The sequence below is a fragment of the Varanus komodoensis genome, unplaced genomic scaffold (genome assembly GCF_004798865.1).
Source record: "Varanus komodoensis strain SLA01 unplaced genomic scaffold, ASM479886v1 scaffold6_4, whole genome shotgun sequence".
In the NCBI taxonomy this organism is placed as follows: Eukaryota; Metazoa; Chordata; class Lepidosauria; order Squamata; family Varanidae; genus Varanus; species Varanus komodoensis.
The window spans coordinates 805,641-831,322 of NW_025336347.1; the positions used below are offsets into that span (position 1 = coordinate 805,641).

The 25,682-nt window shown below is 43.4% G+C and overlaps 1 protein-coding gene across 5 annotated transcripts; it reads left to right on the forward strand.

Moving 5' to 3' along the window:
• The first annotated feature begins 867 nt into the window (after positions 1 to 867).
• On the forward strand, positions 868 to 25,277 carry LOC123034430 (protein SSUH2 homolog). Of its 5 annotated transcripts, none has more exons than XM_044451764.1 (13): positions 1,581 to 1,672; positions 2,886 to 2,944; positions 7,442 to 7,540; positions 8,494 to 8,572; positions 9,093 to 9,222; positions 11,772 to 11,832; positions 12,665 to 12,789; positions 13,694 to 13,756; positions 15,620 to 15,702; positions 18,225 to 18,317; positions 18,954 to 19,059; positions 21,506 to 21,613; positions 23,040 to 25,277. In XM_044451764.1, the coding sequence occupies exons 1-13, from the start codon at positions 1,647 to 1,649 to the stop codon at positions 23,178 to 23,180; spliced, it is 1,173 nt and encodes a 390-aa protein (XP_044307699.1). In that variant the 5' UTR covers positions 1,581 to 1,646; the 3' UTR covers positions 23,181 to 25,277. The 5 variants fall into 5 exon arrangements, with proteins under 5 accessions (XP_044307698.1, XP_044307697.1, XP_044307699.1 ...); XM_044451760.1 differs by having other exon boundaries at positions 1,623 to 1,761; XM_044451763.1 differs by lacking the exons at positions 1,581 to 1,672; positions 2,886 to 2,944 and adding an exon at positions 868 to 943.
• Positions 25,278 to 25,682: the final 405 nt, after the last annotated feature.

A 25,682-nucleotide genomic window follows, 5' to 3' on the forward strand; every position in this document is an offset into this window, starting at 1 on the left:
TTCATGATTGTTTATCGACGAGCTGGGCAGAACAAAATGAGCCTATTGTAGCCCACCAGGGGCAGGGCTGGATTGGGAAGAAGGGCCGGTGTTGGGGCAGTGCGGAAAGAATGTAACTCTCAGTACCCTATTAGCCAATTAGGGGAAAGGAACAGGGAACAAGCGGCTGGGAGCAGGGTTCAAAAGGGGGGTGTGAACATGTGCTCAGGTGAACAGAAGAATGGGAAGGAAACCATTCCTTTCTGTTCCCTTCATTGCAATAAATAAAGTTTTAGAAAGAACTCTGCATGCCTGGAATATTTTTCTCTTCTGATGGAAAGGAAAGAGTGTTTTTTAACAGCCAACATGTCAAAATGTGTAAAATTGTTTGCAATGGTAGGTATTTTTTCAACCTCGTTTCACTCGCGAGCACATGTAACGTCTGATGGTATCAATTCAACCGTTTGCACTTGGAAAATAACACACTGGAAGCCACACACAGCTGCAAGACTGAAGCCATGCATGTGTACAAATAGTGAGAGCATAGGTACGTTTATTTTACATGATGTTGCAACATGGCATTGTCATCTACAATGTACTCACTGGAGAACTGCGATTGAGTTACAAGAAAAATTGCAAAAAAAATCTCATGTTTTTAAGTAAGCTTACGATTTTGTGTTGGGCTGCATGGGTTGGACGCCCCTGTCCTACAAGATCCTCTTTTCTTTCAGTGGCAAAATAACGTGTAGAGGCAACTTTAAAAGGGGCCAAGCGAAATTCCAAGAGGGTAAGGCAAGCAATGACTAGTAGTCCTGATGCAATATTTTGGGGGACGCCCTTCCTTCCGGCTTCCAGCAGATGGCTGGCAGGCCTCTGTCAGAACACAAGGAATAGACCGACTCTTGCGTTTTCAGAGAGGCTGCGAGGTTCACGGCAGTCCCTTCCTTTCCCAGTGGAACAGACGGTAGGACTGGAAAAGTAGCATTAGGCTATCCTGGGACGAGTTTTGTTTTACTAATTAACAACCGCTGTGGAGGTGCTTTGACGATGGGAAAGGAGCACTCTGTTTCTTCGGGAGGGGGGAGAAGGGCTGGCACAAGGGACAAATTTAACTTGCAGGGCACAAAACGACTCTGCAACAGGAAAAGCGAGGCAAGCAACAGGCGAGGAAAAGAGAGCGCGGATACATCCACCCTGATCGTGCGTCTGTTCCACTCAACAAGTTTTCAGCATTAAGAGAAAAGACAGGAGAGGCAGGGTGGGGGAGCACGGGAGGATTACGATGCGGTACGGAGCCCTGTAACATTCTGACTCCTGATGCTTGGGGCGCCCGCTCCCCCCACGACGGCAGCGGCTTCTGGGGGCCAAAGCCCCGAGCATTTGGAGAGCCGCCTTCCCTCCACGCGCGCGGGCGCCCCGCCGTGGGTGTTGCCCTCCAACTCTAGGCAACCCGCGCAGCCCAACCCATGCGGGGGCGCCCCTGCGCAGAAGGACGCCTTGAGCCTTGGCAGTCCCTCTGATTTCGCAAACCCAACGCAGGAAGGCATTGCGCTATCCGGGAAATTCAGTGGGCGGAGGGAGGAAACGAAATCGAAAGCGGCCGGAGCGGTGCGCGGGAGTGGCCTCAGGGTAAGCTAGAAGGTGCGAGTGAAGGCGTGCAAGTAGCCATGGCGCAAGAGAGCCAGGCAATCCGGTGAGAGTCTTTTAACTTTCCGTGTTTTCCTGGCGGGACTCTGCGCTCTTCACGCCACGAGGGAAGCCAGGAAGTGGGCCTGTGCGCAGGTAGGCTTCCCGCTAGAACCGCGCCTCGACGGCAGCCAGGCCTGCCCTGCTTTTTTTCTCCCGGGTCCTTTTCCCGAGGATCCCAGGAGGCGGCATCGCGCCTCGCCCGCTGGCGTGAACCGGGTGGAACTTGCTCGCGAGGGGCGGCCAGCTTGGGCGTGACGTCCGTGGAGCTCGGCACGGACTGCGCCAGCCTTCCTCAGGGGTTTCCAAGCTGTTGCACTACAGTTACCATCAGCCCCCGCCAGCAGGGCCATCGCCCCAGCCTATCGACTGGGAGATGACAGGAGGAGTAGTCCGACTAGTGCAAGTCATTTGGAGGCCGCCACGTAGTTGAAGACTGGTCCACTCTGCCTGTCTGTGCCTGTTCAAAGTTTCAGGGAGGGGGTCATTCCCTTAACTACAGGGAGATGGTAAGGGGCCGTGTGTGCGCTATTGCTCCTGGTTCAACAAGGAAGACCCAGTCCTTGCCTGGTGTGTTGAAACGGAATACCCGTTCCCAAAACATGGTTCCAGGTGGATGTCCCTGAGAACCCTTTCAGTCATCCCCATGACCCTTGGTGCAAGCTTAAATCAGTTACGCAGTGAGCATCACCTAATCAGCTCAAGCCAGAATGTGGTCCCTTGCATGCCATTGTAAGGCCGTTCCAAAATGCAGACATCTTGAGCTACTAGACATTGTCCAGGGCTCTTATTTTCTCCCCTCTTGTTGCACTTAGTGTTCCATTTGAAAATATTCTGGAAACTCAAACTCCTGCCCATTGCTTTATGGTAGAACAGTAATGTTCATGTGAATTCAGCCCTGATTAGATTTAATTTAACATGGCCATTTCCCCTAAAATGTTAATGTTCTTTGAATATCTTATATTTATTTATTTAGAATTTTTGTATGCCGTCCCATTGCTTTAGCCTCGGGACAGAACTTCCATAACAAATATTTACCATAACAAAAACAGATGCTTGTTCACAGCTGCAGTCTTTAAAAGTTCCTGTTTCATAATTTCACAGCATTTGCCCTTGTCCCCATGGCTGTATTGAAATTAATTTGTTCATTTATATATAAATATATCTGTTGTTATTGTCTGGCATTCATATTATTTTTCTGTCACCCATTCTCCTACCAGAGTATCAGCTCATCCAACTTACGGAGCTATTGACCAGATACCTGCTGAAAGTGCATTTGGTATGAAAATTAAATCAATACAAGTCTTCCCAGACAAAGTTTAGTCTTTTTGCATCAGTTTATTCATTCGGATGCATCAGTTGTGTGTGTGTTTACTCAAAAGCCCTCAGCTTGCTTTCAGGAAGCCATAGGTAGGATTGCAGCCATCCAGTTCAAATTTGCTACAGAGTAGGTAGCAAGTAGTAGCCTCAGTCCTACTTAGAGTAGGCCCATTGAAATGAATGGGACTTAAATTAGTCATAACTACCTAAGTCTCGTTCATTTCATTTATTTTTTTTAAATCAATCTAAAATACAACTAAATACAGCTACAATGAAAATATATAAGACTAAATGTGCAATTATATCTTAAAGATACCGTGCCCCCCACCACTAGGACCATAGAATACATGTTACAGATAGAATCTTTGAATGAGTTTTTCTATCAGAGCATTTTCCCCTTCCAAAATGGCAATGATTTTTTTGATGGTTCAGATCCTTTCCCTTTTTTAAAAAACATAATAAATGAATCCCAAATCTCATTAATGTTTTTATATTCCCCTTTCAAACTTTAATATCACAAGTTAATTTATCATTAATAGCTATATTCCAAACTTCTCTGTACCAATCACACAATTGATAATATTTTACTTTCCAGTTCTTAGCTATGATTAATCTCGCAGCAGTTATTAAATTTGTTATTAATTCTTTATTCAACTTCATTCATCCTTACCAGATATTGAATGTTATATGATCTCAGGGCATATTTCAATATTTAAACTTAATATATTGCTACTCTATTTTTTCAAAACATCTTTCCAAACTTCATTATATATTCACATTCCCAACACACATGAAAATATCTACCCACTCCACAACCACATGTCCAACATAAAGTGGAATATTATCTATACAGTTTAACTTCACAGGAGTAAGGTACCACTTCCATACAATTCTATAAACGTTTTCCTTTATTTTTACTGACATATTTTAATATCATTTTTGTCCAGATATCTTCTGGTCTTCATTACTGATGTTCTTCAGATCTGTTTTCCATGTTGCATTAAGTGGATCACATTGATCCTGTTGTTCAAACAATATCTTATAAATTTATTTATATTATTAAGATTGTACTGTACTGTAAACCTGTTAAAAACAAACAAACCAAAGCATTGTAAGCAAAATTGCTTGTAAGGACCATTTTGCTTTAATACTTAATACTCTGGAATTTAATTTAATTCTACACTGCTAACCAAAACTAGCCAAACATCTGTTTTCAGTGTACATACAAGATTACACCTTTGAATTCTGTGCTAAAATGGAGTAATTATCAGTTTTTGTTTGCCTCAGAATCATTTGTGAAGACTAGAATTCCCTACTTTTCTGCAACAGATATGGTATAATTAAAGAGTGTGGGAAAAGCACTCTAAAACCTCAACTTAGCAGGAAGAGCTGATGAAATTCTAGCATCCTTTTTATTTTATTACATTTTTATCCACTCTTTCTCTAAGGAATTTCAATATCACATACGATGCAACTCCCCTTTTATTCTCACAAGAAATCTGAGACTTATGATAGTCTGAAAGACAGTAATTGATGAAAGAACGTGTGTGTTTTATGGCAAAGCAGGAGTTCTAAGATTCGTTACCCTTTTTGCTTCACCACAGTGGTTTTTTGTTGTTGCTGTTGTTAGTCGCGAAGTCGTTTCCGACACATTGCGATCCCTTGGACAACATTTCTCCAGGCCTTCCTGTCCTCTACCATCCCCCAGAGTCCACTTAAGCTCACACCAACTGCTTCAGTGACTCCATCTAGCCACCTCATTCTCTGCCACCCCCTTCTTCTTTTGCCATCTATTGTTCCCAGCATTAGGCTCTTCTCCAGGGAGTCCTTCTTTCTTATTAGGTGGCCAAAGTATTTGAGTTTCATCTTCAGTATCTGGCCTTCTAAAGAGCAGTCAGGGTTGATCTCCTCTAGGACTGACCGGTTTGATCGCCTTGCAGTCCAAGAGACTCGCAGGAGTCTCCTCCAGCACCACAATTCAAAGGCCTCAATCCTTTTGCGCTCAGCCTTCCTTATGGTCCAGCTTTCACAGCCATACATTGCAACTGGGAAAACCATAGCCTTGACTATACGCACTTTTGTTGGCAGGGTGATGTCTCTGCTTTTTAGTATGCTGTCTAGATTTGCCATAGCTTTCCTCCCCAGGAGCAAGCATCTTTTAATTTCTTGGCTGCAGTCCCCATCTGTGGTGATATTGGGAGCCCAGGAAAATAAAATCGGTCACTACCTCCATTTCTTCCCCATCTATTTGCCAGGAAGAGAGAGGACCGGATGCCATGATCTTAGTTTTCTTAATGTTGAGTTTCAAGCCAACTTTTGCGCTCTCCTCCTTCACCCTCATCAAGAGGTTCTTTAGTTCCTCTTCACTTTCTGCCGTGAGAGTGGTATCATCTGTATATCTGAGGTTGTTGATATTTCTCCCGGCAATCTTAATTCCAACTGGTGATTCATCTAGGCCCGCCTTTCTCATGATGTGCTCTGCATATAAGTTAAATAGGCAGGTGACAGTATACAGCCTTGCCGAACTCCTTTCTCAATTTTGAACCAATCAGTGGTTCTGTGTCCAGTTCTCACTGTTGCTTCTTGTCCTGCATATAGGTTTCTCAAGAGACAAATAAGATGGTCTGGTATTCCCATCTCTTTAAGAACGTGCCACAATTTGTTGTGATCCACACAATCGAAGGCTTTAGCATAGTCAATGAAGCAGAAGTAGATGTTTTTCTGGAACTCCCTAGCTTTCTCCATGATCCAGCGTATGTTGGCAGTTTGATCTCTAGTTCCTCTCCCTCTTCGAAATCCTGCCTGTACTTCTGGTAGTTCTCAGTCCACATACTGCTGGAGCCTAGCTTGTAGGATTTTGAGCATCACTTTGCTAGCATGTGAAATGAGTGCAATGATGCGGTAGTTCAAACATTCCTTGGCATTACCCTTCTTTGGAATTGGAAACTGACCTTTTCCAATCCTGTGGCCACTGCTGAGTCTTCCAAATTTGCTGGCAAATTGAGTGTAGCACTTTTACTGCATCGTCTTTTAAGATTTTGAATAGTTCAGCTGGAATACTGTCATCTCCACTAGCTTTGTTGTTGTTCAGACTTCCTCAGGCCCATTTGACTTCACATTCCAGGATGTCTGGCTCGAGGTCAGTGACCACCCCATCATGTTTATCAGGGATGTTAAGCTCTTTCTTGTATAGTTCCTCTGTGTAATCTTGCCACCTCTTAATCTCTTCTGCCTCTGTTAGGTCCCTGCCATTTTGGTCCTTTGCATGAAATGTTCTCTTCATATCTCCAATTTTCTTGAAGAGATCTCTGGTCCTCCCTATTCTGTTGTTTTCTTCTATTTCTTTGCACTGTTCATTTAAGAAGGCATTCTTATCTCTTCTAGCTATCTTCTGGAATTCTGCATTCAATTGGGTGTATCTTTCTCTTTCTCCCTTGCCTTTCGCTTCCCTTCTTTCCTCAGCTATTTGTAAAGCTTCCTCAGACAGCCATTTTGCTTTCTTGCATTTTTTTTTCTTTGGGATGGTTTTAGTTGCTACCTCTTGTACAATGTTGCGAACCTCCGTCCATAGTTCTTCAGGCACTCTGTCTATCAGATCTAATTCCTTAAATCTATTTGTCACCTCTACTGTGTATTCATCAGGGATATGATTTAGGTCATACCTGAGTGGCCTAGTGCTTTTTCCTACTTTCTTCAGTTTAAGCCTACATTTTGCAACAAGAAGCTCATGATCTGAGCTTAAACACTGGTATAGGTATAGATAAGTGAATTGCTGATAACGGCAGGGGTAATTCTGAAGCATGGCTAGATCAACATTTCAGGGTGAATACGTTGTTGATTTAACAACAAAGTTGTTGATTTAATAAGTAGCTTCCTGAAGGACATTATGAGGAAATATAAAGCAAAAGCACTGCCAAGTGTCCATTTAAAGATGCTTTGGTGCAGATGTAGCTCTGTTTTAGCCATCAAGAGAAAGCAGTCAGTCTTAGAGATTACATGCGTTACTGTCCAGCACATTTGTTACATCTTTATTTTAATAATTTGCATAAGAGATGAAGCTAGAATTACAGGTATTTCTATAGTACATTGAACCTGTCATGGTTTCAGCATTGCTCATAGTAGGCACAGTTCTGGCCGCACATTGTCACATGTGGCTAAATTATGCTAAATCACAGAATCATAGTAATAGTGATTCATAAATGTTCCCATCTGCATTCGATACATATCCTAAAAGTTCTTTTGTGACCATGTGACCACTGATTCAAAACTGTATCAACTGCATGAAGTGGGTTTTTTTTTTTTTTGATGGGGCTATTGTGTGTATTTCTCCTAATGTCACCTTTTCACTTACATAAAAAAGAAAACCAACCCTGTATTCAGGATTCCATATGGCTGATTAGATGCTTGTGTGATGAAAGTATTTAATGCTCCCCTTTCACCTGTCTTGGTGTTGCAGATCTCCCTTCTGAGGCCATGAGTCAAGTCCCTTCTGCTCCTCCTGTCTATGATGTGAACAATATTGCTGGATATGAAGGCACAACAGATGGAGATGGTGGCAAGTAGAAAACAGAAGTGATGCAGTGGTTGATGGTTGATGGAATCTCTAGTTCACAAAAGCTTATATCGTAATAAGTGTGTTAGTCTTTAAAGGGCTAACTTTTTGATTTTTCAGCAAAAAAACCCCCAGGTGTTATGTCTTGGGAGAAAAAGCCAACCTTGATGAAAGGCACTGGCAGCATGGGCGATGGCTATGTTTGGACAGTAATAATAAACTACAATTTAGGGCTACAGGAGTGAACGCCTCACTCATTTAGTACCATATCTTCTCTGGTGAGGCTGTGAAGAAGAGATCAGAAGTTACAAATGTTTAAGACTATTCATAGTTCAGTGTTTTATCTGAACCCTAAACTGGTTCACTTAGCTATAATTAAAGATTTATAAAGTATTACTTGAAGTTGGCCTTTTCAGCAAAATACGGTTAAGGTGAATTAACTGCAGTTTGCCTGCAGTTGGATAACCCAGAATCTCAGATTTTGTGGGTAATCCTAGATGCTTATTCAGTTCATTCTCAGAGCATTAAACCACATTTTAGTGTTACATTGGAAAGCAACCATTGTATTTGGTTGTGTGTGCATCTAATCCAAACCCAAATGGCTTTGCTTAGAGTATCTTTCACTTTACCATTAAGCAGAATAGATAAGAAATTCTTGCTGCATTTTCTTCAGAGCATCATGCAGGGAGAAGTGAAAGAGCACTTTCGAGCATTTGCTGCTAACATCACAGAACAGTTATGATGAATAGAATAACAGTGGAGTTGGAAGGGGTTGATAAAGCCATCAAGTCCAATCCTCTGCCCTGCTTCCACAAGAGGTCACCCATCCTGCTCTTTCTGGCTTAGCAACTGGGACTCAATATTCTAGCTCAGTGTATAGCAATGCAGGCAGGGTAATTTGATAGTAGCTTTGTTATAACAATGGCTTTTCTTACCCTTACCCTATTCCTTTACAGGCGGAAGGTATTTCCCTCCTCCACCTAATTCAGTTCCAGATCGTGGAGATGAGCCACCACCAGCTCTGAGAAATTGGACGTAAGATGGGTGCTCTTCTGTCTAATGTTCTGACTATATTACATTTTTTGTTCGGTCTTTGCCTTGAACTAGGTGGAATATGTTGCTCATATCTGGGAAAGGAAAGTGAACATTATTGGAAAATAGATGAGGAAAATAGATAAGTGTTGCCTTAAGAAAAAAAAGAGTGGACTTTCTTTATCAACCATGGTTGTGCTCCTTTTGGCCCTAAGGGCCAGCTGAGGGCTACCGTGTGCACTCATGCACACAAGTATCCGTGTGCACAGAAACACAGAGGAATCCTTGGCTTTTCCTTGCTAATGCTAGTAAGGCAGTGTTTCTGCTGTGCGAGATGCTGAAGGAGCTGCTGGGCTCCCAGAACTGGCTTGGTCAGCCCCATGTGGCCCATGGACACAATTTGTGAATCTCTGTTGCAAAGTTAAGCTTAATGAAACACTGCTCTTGAGGCCCTAGAGGAGCATGAGAGGATTGTGTTCCTATTCCTGCTTATTCCCTATGCTATTTTTCTTGTTTCCTGCAGCATTCCTGCCATTTCAGAAGATGAAGCGCAAGAAGCTTTGATCCAGTATGTTGCAAGCAAATGTTGCTATGGCAAAGCACCAGCCAAAGAGATGATGTTTCAGGATCTACAGTCATTCAATACCTACAGAGTAAGCAGTGTACATGTTGTTGGAGTAGTAATATATATTGTTTATTCTCATGTATTTAGAAACATTTGTATACCTCCTGCCAAACAGAGCATTTTAAAGCAGTCTGCAACAGTAAAACCATAAGATAAATATGAAGAAAACATAGCAAACCCAAGAGGCAAGAGCTAACACTTAAAGTGACAAACATTTCAAATCGTCAGGCATCGGGGCAAGTAAAGTGAACTTGTTACCATGAATTAAACTGCCTTAAGGGCATTTCAGAGTATGGGAGCCACCACAGTGAATGTCCTGCTTGTTCCCTGGTGGACATTTGCAAAACGTGGCACAAGCAGGAAGGCTGCTGAAGTGCCTAGGCAGGTCTGCATTATAGGCTGAGGACAAAGTTTTAAACCTGGCCTGGTCACAAATGGGCAGCCAGTGAAAAGTGGTTGCATTTGGATAGCTAGTTGCATTTACTGCCTGATGTACTTAAATCTTGGGTGTTAGGTTTCTTAGAAGCCATGGGTAGAAAGGTAGGTGACAAATTCAAATAACAAGCAAACAAGAGATAGTGTCACTCACTTCTAATTCTTCCCACTTTGCTGTGCAGTTTGCATCCAAGGAGCAAGCAGTTGTACACATTTTATTCAGAAAATCTTACTGCACTGAGTGAGTCTTACTCAAGTAAGAGGGTATAATGTTCCTAGGGGCCATAGGATTAGTCTTTAAATTGATTATCAGTATTTTTATATTTCATTCAGATATTAACTTTTTTGTTTGTTACATTTCTGATCTTCTTTTGGTTCTTTTCATTCTTCTTGTTAAAGTTCCAGCAGGAGAAACGGTTCGTCTGGGTGAAAATAGGGCCAAGCAAAAGTGCCTGGCTACCCACTAAAGCTGCAGCTTTACCTGGGGCAAAGCAAACTGCAGTGAAAAAAATTTCCTTTTCCTTATTTTTCTGTGGGGACATTTTTTTTGTGTTAGTTCATTAGTAAAAACGTATGTTAATTAGAAATACAGTATTGGACAAACTTGGCAAGTTGTAGTTATGTTTTTCAGGTGGCTATCCATAGCATTGCCTATGTCAATGAGCAGCTTTGTATGACTGAAACAACCCACTGTGGGTTGCTTTAATAGATAGTGACTTATGTAGTTTGCTGTGTTGTGCAAACCTAGGAATCATGGCTTGTTTGATGGGGAACCCTCAAATAGCTCATGGCTTATTGGAGAGTTACTGTATTTTTCCGTGTATAAGACGATACTTTTTCTTAAAAATACTTACCTAAAAATGGAGGGGCGTCTTATGCACAGGGGGCCGAGAGGAGAACCGCGGGTGTGATTGCGGACGCCATTGGGCGGAGGCGGGCGCGGGCGCAATCAGGGCAGGTGCGATAGGGGTGTGGGTGCGATTGGGGGAGACTGGTGCGGGCGCAGGCGTGTGTGGGGAGGCAGCGCGTGCGCACACGGACAACAGCAGCTCGCTCGCACAGAGATCGGTAAAAGTGGGGGACATCCTATACATGGGGGTGTCTTATAGTCAAAAAATACGGTATGTCCCCCTCAAACAATCTAGGCCGCCTGCGTTCAGATGTGCCTGTGTGGGAAATTATGTTCCTGGCCACCAGCACCCGTCACTGATTAAAACAAGCATGGAAAAGCCAGGGTGGCTTCTTTTGATTGTGTGAGTGCACCTGTTGAAATTAAAAGATGCTTCAGAGAGAAAGGGAACTCTTGAACAGTGACTGAGAAACTGAAGGTGCCTCAAGAACCTTCAAGGAGGAACACTGAACTCTGTTGACATGGATGCACGGTTCTTTGGGAGGCTAAAATCCATGAGTGTGTCAGCTGTGTTCCGCACCTTTTTCTTAAATTTTTGCAAGTATTTAAATCAGGTTAAATACCTCTGGTGTCCTCTGAAAAAAAATGACATGGACATTTTAAATATGTGTAACATAAAACTGTTTAATTAGGTCTGTCTAGGGCAGGAATGGACAACTTGTGGCCATCCAGATATTTTGGCCTATGGCTCCCTTCATCCCGAGTCAGCATAGCCAGTACTGAGGATGATGGGAGTTGTAGGCCAAAACATCTGGAGAGACGCGAATCCCCACCCCCCACCCCCAGTTCTGGGCTATCAGATATTTTCTGATGCTGCCCGGCAATGTTCTGATGCAAAAGATGCTAAGCAAACAAACGTAATCTGCACTGAAAAATTTTCAGAAAAAATCTGGAAAATACATATCACTGATGCCCACTTGGACTGAGAATGTCAGACAAGGTTGGAAGTCATGTTGTGCAGTTGCCGTGTAGCAGCAAGTTGCCCATTAAGCCTGCTTTTCAGGCTTGGAGCCCTCCAGGTTTGTGGGATTGCATCTACCACAATTTCTAGCCAGTTGGCTGAGGCTTACGAGACTTGTAACCCAACACACCTGGAGGGCACCAGGTTAGGAAGGATGGATTAAGGGACTTGAAGAAAAGATCAGCTGGGTAGAATATCGTAGAATGTGAGGCTTTTTTTCTTAACTGGTGCCAAACACTTTCTGACCTAAATCCTTTAAATGATTCCTTAGTATCGTCTGGAGACTTTCACTGAATCAAGGTCCACTGTATGGAAAACAGAACCATATAATGGTAGGTTCCATTATATTGCATTAGAAGTTTGTAGTCTTCATGTAAGTTGTTCCAGTGCATACTTCTATTAGAATATAATAAAGGAATTATTCTTCCCAGATAGCAAGAGACAATTATTCAAAGGCAGGCAATATAATAAAGCAATATGTACATCATTCTGTTATTCAGTGGTAGCAGTAGTCAGGAAGAGGGAAGTACTGCATGCTAAAAAACCTCCAGTGTGCAGTTCTAGTTAACTTTTTTGTATTAATTCACTAAATTCATATTAAGGAGCGCTTGCGTCCATATATGCTCTCCCGCCCCTTGAGATCAGCAACAGATGCCCTTCTCCAGGAACTCTCTGTGAATGAGATTAGGAGGGTGAGTACCCGGAGGAGGGCTTTCTCTGCGGTGGCACCCCACCTATGGAATGCGCTCCCCAGGAAGGTCCGCCTGGTGCCGTCGTTATTTGTTTTTTGGCGCCAGGCTAAGACCTTTTTATTTAAAACTTATTTTAATTGTTAATTTGTTATATATTTATAGGATTTTAAATTTTTAGTCAAGATGTTACCGGGCTTTTTAATCTTTATTGTATTTAGTGTTATTTATATGTTTTTAATTATGTTGTGAGCCGCCCCAAGGCTTTGTTGCGATGGGGGCAGCATAGAAATGTTTTGAATGAATGAATGAATGGATTGGAGTCAACCTAGATATGACATTGAGCAGCTGATTTTTTCAAAACTTAATAGTTGTATTAATGACAGCCAGTTAACTATCTGAGGCCGGCCCAGTTTGTGACATGGCATAAGTTCAGCTCTTGGAAAATTTTCCGCCCTCCTTTCTTATGCCTCAGGTGAAATAGTAGATTCCTACCTGTGTGGTGCACCTCCTTTGCCTTGGGATATAATAGTGGACATTCCCGTCATGTTCACCGATCAGAAGAAGAAAATCAAAGTGCCACACACATCATCAGTAAAGGTACTAATGTATGAATGTGTGATACTTCACAGAAGGCTTTCAAGCTTACCCGGGTGCAGAATTCAAGGAGCAAATTTCATGGGCAGGATTACAATGGGGGTATAACAATGTAAGAGGAAAAAGTGAATGTTGTTGAAAACGGTGCAGGATCTTTATGGTCAGGACCAGTTGTTTGTACTGGATGCAGAAATGGATGTGAAGCCAACCTGAAAGTTTGCTGCCTTCTGTCTGGGCCTGCCTGGGTTTTGTGATCACTGGAGAATGCCCTTCTCTTGGTGGAGGGTGGGTGGTGTCTGAGCTCTCTTCTGACCTTGGCACTGGGAAACCAAAGAAACTTACAACCTCTTAGGTGCCATAGGATCACTGTGCCCATGTATTTGTTTTGTTACTGCTTTAGCCAAGCACTTAGTTTTTTTTCATTCCTTTGATTCTTATTGATGGAAATGTATTCTTGGTAAAAGATGGGGTGCAAATAAAAGAAATCAACAAATTGATAAATAGAGACTTTAGAAGAAGAACACATGGCCTAAACAGCACAATGATACAATAAAATTGGTAGAAGAGTTCTGGATAGAATTGAGAGGACAGAAGGAAGACCAGACAGATTATGGTTAAAGAAAATAAAGATGGAAAATCAGTGTGCTTAAAGTCAATGGCTTGTTCTCATGCTGAGTAAATTAGATATTTTATCTTGAAAACCACTTAAGGCTTAATTGATGCACCTTTAAACAGAAAAAATAGCTGGGCTATGTGTCTTTTAGTACTTTTTTCTGTCTAGACAGGTATAGAATTGTGTACTTAGAGATTTACTTCTATTAAGTAGTATAGAACTCTTATGAGTAATAAACCAACTTGGTATCTCTTGGCACTCCATTTTATTGTTCTTCTTTTCTTGGGTTTGAAGGGATGCCCATGCTGTGGATGTTCAGGGAGACGTCCTTGCCAAAAATGCCGCGGTCTAACTAGGGTGAGTAGTTGAGCAGAAGGAAAATGTCTTGGTTCAGTGTCTTTTGAAGAACATGCACAATATAGATGAAATAAATGAAAGTCAGATTCTCTTGCAAGGCCTGGGGAAAACAGTGACATTTCTTGTAATATTTTATTCCTGAGTTGAATTGATACCAGTAATTTTGCAATGGTTGTTTTGATCTTCATTAGTAGGATTGAAATGGAGCCCTGGAATACGCTCTACAAGTCAGTTCAGTTTTCTGGTCATACAGATTTATATTCTATATCTCCTTCCATACATGGGATCATAAAATATGTTACTACATAGACAAGATGATTATTTGGGATTGATCCTGTCCTCCTACCTTGAATTAGTGCTGTATTTCCTCAGTTGCGAGCATTAGTGTTACCCCCTTTCTTTTGTCCAAAGGCCCTGAAGTAGCAGTGGTGATCAAGCCTTGGGTTCATCCTTTCCCCTCCCTCCTTCCCCCCTCCATCTGGGCTGCTTGGAGGACAACTTGGCAGGGTTTCCTTTTAATCTTCCTTAAATTGGCTTGTCATTTTGTCTCTGCTTTGAAGTTGAGCTACTTTGCAATGAAGCCCAGTTTGTGCTACGCTACAGTCCCTCTCATGGATGAAGCAGAGACTGAGTTAAGTAAACCAGGAAGCAAAAGCTCCTGGGTTGGCCTTGCAGGGCCTGCTTACTGCAGTTGCCTGTTCTAGGACCCAGGGGACCCTGAATCAGTGATACCTTTTTATTACAGTCCTTCTGGCTGATGGAGAAGAGGGCAGACATGTGTAAGCTTGTGGCTTGCAGTGTTAGACCATTCTAGCATGCTGGGCAAACGTGGCCCAAGAGTCCTCCTTTGTTTCTTTCAGGCCGGAGCAGCAGTGACATAGAGCTGATGTACGTAGGGCATAGAAAACATAGTGGGAAAAGGCAGGAGCCCAGCTCCAAACCAAGGGGTTCTTCTTTGTTTCCTGTAAGCATGTGGACTTGGGCCCTCATGTTTTGAGATCCAGGATGAGCAAGTGGATTTGTGGGTGTAGGCAGGTCTGCAGTTTCAGGAGATTCTGGTTTGCACGCTGATGCACTGTATGGAAGCACACGCAAGGCAGGTGTCCAAGCTGCTCTGCTCACTTTCCCAGTGAATGCAAGATTGTTATCCCCATTTGGGCAAGTGGCACCTTCAGAAGACCAATTCTGCCGAAGTTCTGAAATTTGCAGTGGATCATTAGCTCTGATCCCTGGATTTGATGTGCACAGCAAATCCCTTTCGTTTCTGCTTTTCCTGCTACTGAACAGGAAAGGAAAGTTGATCTCATTATGACAAATATAAACCTGTGTGCATGGTGGAAAAAGAAAGAGAAAGCTCTTTGATAGGATGGTGAACCTGCAGTACTGCTAAGGTGATGAGTCTGGGATCATTTAGAGTTCCTGTTTCTTATGCAGTTCACTTTAATATATGTAGCTGTTTGATATATATGTTGTCATCTAATTTCTCCATACAGTAAGGAAAAGCCAGTCACTTAAGTGATTTTCAAGAACGGGGTGGATTGTTTTTTCTAGTTCGAAATATAAAATGCTATAGCAAACATATTCATAGAATAACGGTAGAAATTCATAGTGAAGACAGCAAGGGTTAGAGTTAGGGTGGGCTGAAGGCATTTTGGATTTCAAACCCCATAAGCCGATGCCAGTAGGGCCTGGTCAGGAAGGCTGTGAGACGAAATCTGAAATACCTGGAGACCTTCCTTCTGATAGCACCTTAGGGCAGGACTTGGCAGGATGATCCCCCACCCCACCCCAAGCCTGCATGCCTAACTTAAAGGTAGAACCACATTTATGTCTGACTTTCCATTTAAAATTGCTTCTCAACAGCAACAGTGTTGGGTATGTCATGGTAAGGGATACCGGATGAACAATGAGAGGTGCACAGAATGTCTTGGAACTGGAACTAGCATGTGAGTGAGTCATTACTCGTTTCCATTTGCTGTGTGGGCCTTGGATGTTGCATGATGTGGGAAAACGGCCGTACTCACTTGTCCTCTATAGTCATGCCGGGGTGAGATACCAGTGGTGTCATTCCCAAACTCAAATAGCCCTAATGGAGTTTGGCCAGATCTTTCAGTTGTGCTCGTGCTGGTACTCGCTGAGCGCACGGCACTTGTCCAGTGGCTTGCATAACGTTAGAGGGATTTCCCCTTGTTGGACCGTCATTTCCACAAGTGCAGCGTCATTTGTGCTAGTGGAGTGGCACCAATGGATACTGCTCACGATGAGCACTCTGAAGATGGCTCGTCATGCTACACTTTGTACTCAAGTGCAGGTATCGGAGTACAACCTGCATGTCGTGCTTGTGTGACTTGCTGCTTTCCTGAGTTGCTTTAGTGCAGTAGCTCAGAAACTGAGCCATAAGCAGGGACGTCTCTGGTTTAAATTTCAGCTTTGTTATGAATTTGCTAGGTGGCCTTAGGCAAAGTCCATTATCATCAGACATTCAGTCCAGTATATCTTCCCATAACTGAAGTGATTCACATGTATTTTGTACTAGGGAACTTGTATCCAATGACAAAATGTGCCACGACACATGACCCTCATTTGGATGTATGGATATGGCAGTGGAGTGACTTACAAAATATGAACAGAAATATGTGTCATCTGTTCCACGTTTTTGCATTTCAGAAAGGCATTGTATCAGTATGCAAAATGAGTGAGTCAAGAAAATAGTTGTCAAGAATGTAAACATCTCTCATTCATGGAACTGAAATGATGGAAGAATATGCATAGCATAGAGAGCTGTGTATGATACAACTGTCATTCCATCCACCCATCCAGTGGCGTCTGTAGGGGGTATGCCTGCCAAATTGTATATGTGTCTGCTTTTCTATGGGATACCTGTTAAATGTCAGCGAATGGCAACAAGACACTTGCCATCTCTGACATTCACCGTTCCTGCTATCTGAGAGAAGCCCCTCTTGTTATATGCATCCAGGTCCAGGAGATGGTGCCATTACCCAACAGAAAAGCTAAACAAGCAGGCAGCTCTGGAGCCAAGATTCCTGTCTCCTGCCCAGAGCTGGAGGGCTGTAGTAGGAGACTTACTGTTCTTCCTCCTCCTCATGCTGTAAGAAAAAAGTGGGAATGAACATTTCCCTTCAAGGGATCTAAATCTTTTCACAAATTATACTTTAGACACATGGCTCTCTTCTTTTACATGTCCTGTTTACTTATTCCTCCTTCTGAAATGGGAGAGAGAATTAATACACAGGCAGTACCTGGGTTATGAATGCCCAAGTGATGAGCGTCCTGTATTTACCATTGAATTGCCACAAAAGCTATTTAAAAATTCAAATTAAAGGCAAATGGTTCATAGTAATGAATGCAGGAACTAGTTTGATATGCTTGTGAAACTTCCCCAAGTTTTGTGGCCATCTGCAGAAAATCATCCGTCACCGTAGAGAGAGAGGAAGTGAAAGGAGAGAGAGGGAGAGTTTGAAGTATGCCTTCTTGCCCCACCCATCTGGCATTTCCTTGGTGCAAAGTGGAGGTGCTGGTGAGTGAAAGGCAGGGCAAATGTGCAGGACTGCATGTACGTGGAAGTGTTCCTTAGGTGTTTTATATATGTGATCTGACTTGCATACAAATTTGACTTAAAGGCACTTTCAGGAATGGAACTTGTTTATAATTTGGGGACTGCATGTATTACTAGCTATGTGCTTTCTTCTGTCTGTCTTGGCTATCTAGGGACTTCAGCTTCGTTAGATCACAGTGAGAGGTTATTTCTCAATACAATTAATTCAGCACTGCCACTGGTTACTGGAGAGTGAAAGTAAGGGAAAGAAATGGTCAAACCTGAATACTACTCACTTATATTCACTTTCAGGAATATGGTGCAAAAAGCAAACTCCACGAAACACAAGAAGCTGTTCTAGGACCATCAATGCATGCGTGCCTACTGTGCCCTTCCAGAATAATCTTTACACTAGCTGAGTGGGTATGAAGCTCATGGAACACTTCAGTAAACCTCCTTGTCTTGCCACATTAAATCAGGGCTTAGCAAATCCTTGTGAGCATTTTTGGCCAGCTTGCAGAGCAGAAATAGCTGCCAGCTTTCCTTATTTGCACCCATGTTTCACATGTGTGCGCATGTAACAGTGAAGATGGGACCAAGGGACTCTTAGCAGATTGATGCTGTGTGGCCTAGCAAAGTAGAGAATGGTCAAAGTGGGAAAATGGCTCAAACTGCATCAGCAAAGTGGGCTTAAAGGTCTTCAGGATGGCTCAGGAGAGCCAACTTTAAGCCAAATAGTAAATGTGTTATGCTGCCTTCCCTTGTGCTGATGGGGGATTGAGGAAGTTGCACTCTGCGATACCTAGAGAACACGGGAAAAGTTGGGAAAAGATTCTTTATGGATTTCTTCTTCTCTCAATGCTGAAGATCATGCTGGGGTCCTTGCCATGTTTTATCATACTTTCTCCACAGGTGTGATAAGTGTTCTGGTCTGGGAACAACTGCATGCAGCGACTGTGGAGGAAGAGGACAGTTGCTGTCTTACATTGAGCTGCAAGTTGTATGGTAAGGCTTGACAAAATACAGTGTAGTGGAAGAGAGGCCAGTTAGGAATGTCTGAAAAGCTGACTTTGTTTTCTGCTTTGCAAACATAAGTTTATCTTCCGAAACCAAAGATGCTAGGAAAGATAGTTTGATCTTGAAAAGCTGAGACCTCTTGTCAATTCACTTGGCTTTATGGGTCAAGAGAAGCCAAAGGCTGGAGTGATTCTCTTGACAGTTCGGAAAACAGGTGTTTTTCTTGCACCTTGACTGTTAATGGTGGGAGCATGCACACAATTGCTGGGGGCCCAGTGCAGCCATGCTGGGCCTTCCTGGCAGGTTTTCCCTGCCCTGGGGCTTTGTGGAGCAAAATGGATTCTCAAGCCAAGGTGTCCATATAATGTCAGCAAGAATACAGAGCAAAACTGTCTGTGCACAGAGACCTAGCATGTCTGATTTGGAATTCCTGTCAAGCCACAACGCCACTGAATGTGTCTCTCTCTTGGCCAGCTGATCAATAGATACTGGAGGTTGCAGAAGAAGGCTTGACCCTGTGTTGCACAGTGGAGCCTTTGGAAAGCTTGGTTTCAGAGTGCTGTTAATATGCTATGAAAATAAGACCTGCCATTGCAAAATGCCCACCTTTTTTTTCCTTCCTAGGAAGAATAATGTGTTTGAATACCTGGCAGATCAAAGAACTGGGTTTCCTACTGAGCTTTTTAAAGAAGTTAGTGGACAGAAGCTGTTTGTCGATGAGCAGTACATGGTAATGAAGCGCTTTCCACAAAAGCAGGATACTCAGATGGGCAGGGATGAAAAGGAGACACCTTGCAAATATTTCCCTTCCCCAAAGGATCAGTGGGCTTCAGTGCCCTCTCCCATTCATATCTCATACGTCCTATTCTTTCTGAGAGTAAAAGTCCTTCATTCAACCAAACATGCATAGGTTTAAATATAGCAATTTTTGTATGGCACTCAGACATGATAGTTTAGATATGATAGGAAAGCAATTGGTCCAGAGAAGCTTGGCCCAAGAGAGGAAGGGGCTTCCTTTGTTGGAGGGAGCGCTAGTTGCAGCCCCCTGGGCCAGCTATCCACACCCTTGGTGTTCTCCACGTTTTAGACTGTAAAACCAAACATTCCTGACCTTTATCCATGCTGGCAGCAGCTGATGGGAGTTGAAGTTCAAAACTTCAGATTGGGACGTTATGCTCTGGGTCTACTGCTATCCTTTCTCATATCTAAGAAAGAAGTGGAAATAAAGAAGTTTCCTCCTAGAGATCCAAATTCCTAGAAGGGAATTTCTGCAGCACCTTCTTTTTAGCTGCTTCCTCTTCTGTAGTCTATACAAAATACATGTGCAAGCATTTCAAGGCAACTGGAAATACAAGTCCACTGAAGAATAACTGTGTCCATTCACCTATTGAAGACCAGGAATTGCAGACCAGATGTTGCCCCATAAACATCAATCACATTTACAGAACTGGATATTTGAAAAAAGGGGGGAAGGAATAGCTTAAAGAGCAATCCTGTGGCTGCTGGGCGGCATCTAGATGGCCACGGGATTGCTCGGATCCCCAGCTGCAAGCTCCAGGCTATGTTCAGATTCCTCTACCACTCACTGTTGCAGCTGGAACTCAGAGAATCATGCTGCCTTTGTCATGAAGGTCATAAGAGCAATCTCAGACAAGGGGCATTGTCTGGGTTTGGGGGCATTCCTTGGTGCAGGGAAGAGAGGAGACGGCACTGCCAAGATAGAGTGCATCCTGGTGCCACCAAAGCTTCTTTCTCCCTCCGAGTCACCTCCTTTAGATAGCTAAAATCTCCATCTAACTCCTTTGCAAGGTGAGAGCAGTGCAGAGGTGTACTCCTGCAGGTAAAGATTACTCAGCACATATTAAAGACAGCACACGCCAAAACCTTTTCCCAGCACAAAACAGCTTTGGATTTTGCTGGACTGATTTTCGGAAGATTTCTTTTGCTTCAGTTAATCCAGAGTATTCTCTGAAAAGCAAGGCGTATATTTTCTGGAGCAGCTTCATCCTGACAGCCCACAGATTCTGGCTGGCCTCGGGAGCCAGAACGAGTCTTCTGGAAGACAGGATCGCCTGACCCTTCCATGGCTCCAGACCACGGGGTCAGAGGCCATTTCCCACTCTCCTCCCCGGAGCTGGAGGAGGCTGGTCATCCCATGTGTGCAGGGCAGATTGGATCTAGATGTAGTAATTGGTGAAGTAGAGCCACTGAAATAAGCGAGGCTTAAATTAGTCATCACAAGTGGTACTGTGAAGCTCCTTGGGGACCATGCCCTTAGCGCTCAGGGGACTTCCTTTCATGCTTGACCCTGTCTTGGGAAGCAAGCCGGGCCAAGAGGAATTCCTCAAATGCTCGTGCACTGAGGAACCTGCAGCCTCCTCCCGGGTCATGTACAGCGTAAACAGAGGCTGCCACACGCGCTGTGCAAGGGGGATGCCACTGGTGCCGTGCTCTGTTCCCGGCAGTGCTTTGTGGACCCTGAGTGTGCTTGCCAGGAACTGCAGACTCGGCGCTGCAACAGAGTGGACCAGGCAGGGAACCAAGCCCAACAAATCAGATGGATTCTGGCCCCTAAAACAGATTCGTTGTGCCTCCCTAGGGGTGGCTTCTTTTTTTTGCTGCTAAACTTGGAACTAGAGGAGGAGATGGTTGTGATGCGAGGCTCATCTATGCAGCCCAGTTTCCAAATGGCAACTCCTCGAGGCTTCCTTTCCAGCTCTAGGGGGAAACACAAGCATTTGTTTTGGTCCACGTGCTGCTGGGGAATTGGGAATACCCCGGCAGTCCAGCACCAAAATGGCAACCCTCCCCTTGAACCCGGGCAACTTCTCAAGCTAGAATTCAACGTAATGCTTGAATCCTGGGCTGCTGTTAATAGCAAGCTGGCAAAGCTTGCTTTATTTAAATGAGATGGGATGGTTTGGAGTAAACCCAGTAGTCTAGACACAGTTTGGCTTTCATTATCCAGTATTTTTGCACCAGTGGTTTCTTTCTATTTTATTTGCCTGGCTAGACTGCAAACAGAGACCTTTTTTCAACCCTATGTAATTGCATTGTAGGAATCAGCCATAGTTTCATGTTTACAGAGTATAATTCACTGAAATAAACTCATCCTTTTTCATTAGCCTGGACTTGTGTTTCTGTTTAACAATGTTTAACAATGTATATTTTCACAGGTATATCCAGTGACTGGTTTCCCGGAAGGTTCCATCAATCAGGCCTCCCGGAATGCCATTGAACAACATAAAACTCAGTTTGGATCCACTGCTCGGATATTGAGGGAGGTGGGTGCACTGAAGATAAATAAAATTCTCAGGGCCCTGTGCTGAGATTAAAGTTTACATAGACCATGTAACAATTCCAGTACCTAGTTGTTAACAAATAGGTATTAAAGTTGATACTCAGGACTTATTTCTGTTTTATTTAAAATATTGATGCCCAGTTTCTCTGGTGATTCAAAGCAGCATATAAAGAAGCAAAAATAAAATTAAAACTGAAAGTATTAGAAACCATCCTGGTCACTATACCTAAAAATTATACTGTTTAGATAAAAATAAAGAGGAACTGGATGATCCTTTGCAGTTGTAGACTGGAGTAAGTCTCATGTAAAGAAAAGTTATAGCATTTGGGATTGTTTTGCTTAGAAAGAACATGGGGGGGCATTGTAGAGGTATACAAGAGTATAGAAAAATTGGAAAGGGAGAGATTTTTCTTCCTCTTGGAGAATACTAGACCTGAGATGCATTTCCCATGAGTGGCAGGTGAACTTCAGTTGTCAGGTCTCATTTGATACTGTTGGGCAGTTGAATAGATGTTTTGCTGCTGCTCCTATTCTTGCTTCTTACTCATTGCCTTCATATCCTGCCTTTTTCCTCTTGCAAAAAGCCCAAGTCATCCTCCTCTGCTACATTTGTCTTTACAGTGATATTACAGCAACCCTACAAAGTAGGTTATGCTGCCAGACGGTGACCCAGTGAGCTTTATGGATTGAGTGGGGACTAGAACCTGGCTCTCCTAAGCCCTTGTCCAGCACTAACCACCACACCACTCTGACTCTCTATGATGCTGTCTAGAGATCACACAAAGTTGCTGGTTCTGCACAAAATAACCATGGGACATTTCATGCCGGTTTCAGCTGCTCCTATCCCAGTTATCCCATCGGTTTGCCATACATTTGGACTCCCATTTTCCCGGTCCATTGAAGTAGAGCAGCAAGGAAATGAAAAGCAACCAGTGTGTTGTGAATGTGGCCTTGTGTCCAGCAAGTGGCCTTTTCCCTCCACTGTTGTCCTGTCTGTGGTCTAGAATCTAACTAGTCTGTGTCTGTTGTGGCAAAGAAAGGTGAATTGACCTGAAGAGCCTGAGAGTCTTACCAGCCACTGACAGCATGTGGCATTTCTCAAGTGTAAAAATCAAGCACATGGTGAGACGAATTCCAGCTGCAGCAGCTCCCTGAGGGAGCAACAGGCCATGCTGTGACGCAGGACTATCCATGCAATTGGATGCTGCACATGACCAAGTGCGGTGATCCTTCTGTGACATAAATGGGATAGAAGGATTAAAAAAGAGAGAGTCACTTTGAAGTAGGTCTTGATTGGTAGTTCACTGAAGCTGTAGATCTGGGTGGAAAACTAATCTAGGTTGGAATGTTTTCATAAATCAGCTGTTTCTGTGTACAGCCTAACTTTAATCTCCTTTGTCTCTCTGCAGAGGCAAACGATCGAGCTGTTATTTCTTACCCGGGTGGAATATGAATGGCATCGAAAATCCTACTCCTATTTCGTGTATGGAAATGAGCACAAGGTGTACGCGGAGAATTACCCTCGAAAGTGTTGCTGCGCTATCCTATAGATCATTCCAACCCTGCTGGGGACACCTGCTGGGTTGGGTAGGTGCCCTGCCCCCTTGCTTTAAAGAAGTGCATTGACCTGCATTAGAAGGATAACAGAAGATGATGTCTTTTAACACTTCCAACAGTGCACAGGTTGCACAGCTTCTAGATTATGGATCATATGTATCGATTTCTGGGCAATTGACATCTAGGGGTGTTTCTGGACAGGGCTCCTAATGCTATCAATTTGAAGGCAGTGCAGAATAATTCCATCTTGGATTTTTTGCAACAAGACAAAAAGAGGGAAGAAGTAGTGGGAGGGTTACTAGTGGAAGATGCTGTCATCGAATCCCCTGCCCAGTTGCACTGAGACACAGGCATGGAGCTCGCCTTGATGCGCCCGCACTTGCTGATCAGTTGCAGTGCAGAAGACATTAACTCTGCAGTACAATCAATGCCTGTTGCTTTAAGGGCCCTGCAAACCTCTTTAGGTCACTTGCTCAGCATTTCCATTCATTCTGATTTTGGTGTGATGCCTGCAGCATTGTGTAGGAGTAAGACGAGCTGACTCCTTCATTTTAATTTTCATAAATGGAAAGGTTTTTAGATTCTAAGGGGAAAATCTACTTTTTAAAATAATAGTTCAGAAATTCTTGGCCTAATAGTAACTGAGCTTGTGCATTGAAGCATTAAACACGATCATTTTTTCTAATAGCATGCTGGTTGGTGCCATGCCAACAAATATAGCAGCACAGCAGGATGATCTCAAGAGAAAGCTTCTGCAAACACGGAATACCTGGTATGCAGGGAAACATTTTGAGTTGGGGAGAACGTAGGAGGACAAAAGAAATCACAAAATTCCTTGAACTGACCCCACTTTCCAGTGCAGTCAAGGTCCTTTAAATTGTAGGATGATCTCATTCTTAGCTTAAACAATCCTTTTAGGGAGAAGCTAATTAGCATCTGCAGAAAAATGCTACTGCTGATCAAAATTATGGATGGAACTGTTTGAGCAGAGCATTCTTGTCCATTCCGGAAATGGATTGCAGAATCCAGAGGGGCTTCCATAATCCATTCCTGAGTTTGTGTGGAGTGAGTGATGCGTTCGTCTCCATCAAGACTTTGCGGAGTGGAAGTACCTCTCCCTCTTCATTTCGAACCGGAAACCCGCCAAACAGTTCTCCCTCAGCACCCCAGCCTCTCAGCATTCACAGTAGAGCAGGAAAGCAGACAGGTGGCTAACAGCATCCCAGCCCATTCTTTCTGTGCTGCCCATCTTGTTTACTGGCTGCCAATCTTCTTTGCAGTAGCAGAGAAGCAGGCCTGAGTTGGTCCTCTCCCCTGAGCGCGTGGCGTGTTCCACATGGAGCAATGTCTCTGTGCGAGGACAACCAGTGGCACTGTTTTCCCTCCCCTTTCTGAGAGGAAAGTACTGTGCAGACTGAGTTTCCGTGAGCAGACTGTGTTTTGGACACTTGTGTTTCGGACACTTAGGGGCACCAGCCATTCCCATTAAAGCGATCTGGCTGCTGCTTTGCTCTGAAAGCAAATGGTGCTGGAAACACAGAGATGCAATCTGACCAGGAAAGGAGCTGTGGCTGGGACTGTTCCTCCGTCAAAGGGCTGAGTGGCCCCTGCTAGAATTAGTGCTCCTGTAGGGACAGTGCTGAAAGCTTAGAGGCACAAATTGGATTGGCTTTGCTGTTGCCTGGAAGAACATAATGGGTGGCCTCATTCGAATTAGCTGCAGTTGCTATTAAGCTGGGGTGATTTGAGTTACAATAGCTTCTTGCACTGCAGTTTATATTGGTTGAAATTCCACGTGGTTGGTTTCTGCTAGCTGGGATCTGGTTTTTTCCTCCTGTGGATGAATTTGGGACCATAAAGAGCTACAGGTCCTTTTTTGGTGCCACCTTCCGGTTATGTATTTTAATACACTTGGAGTGGTGCTATGCACTAGTTTTCCTGCAAAGAAACAAGAGAAACCGACAACGGTTTGGCAGAAGATACCAATTTTCACTTGAAGTTTTTGAACTTGGGATCATCACTGTGGACTTTTGTTACTATTTTGCAGCTTCTGTTATGACTTAATAGTTTGAATAAATACTTTTGCTACATTTTGTGTGTGTGTGATGGACAGCTACCCAAATAATCCAAGTTGGGGTTCAAGATTTTCATGTGTATGAGCTCGAGAACTGAATCTAAAAAAAGAAAAGCAACCCTGCTGGTTGTATGAGGAGATGCATGGAATTATTAACTCATGTGATTCTGTTTTTTTTGGGGGGGGGGGAGGTGGGCCTTAAAGATGCTGTGATGTGTTCTAGTAGGTTTCTTTGGTTTTGCAGTGCCACCTGGTGGTCATGAAGTAGGTATAATACTTGGCAAAACCACATGGAAATGGAAGATTGCTAAAGTGTAAATGGTCGCATTTTTCTTGGGCTAAAACCAAATATTGCAGGACTTTGAAATATGCAAGAAGTGACTTAAAAGATTTAAAATATTGCAAGACTGAGGATTTCTAT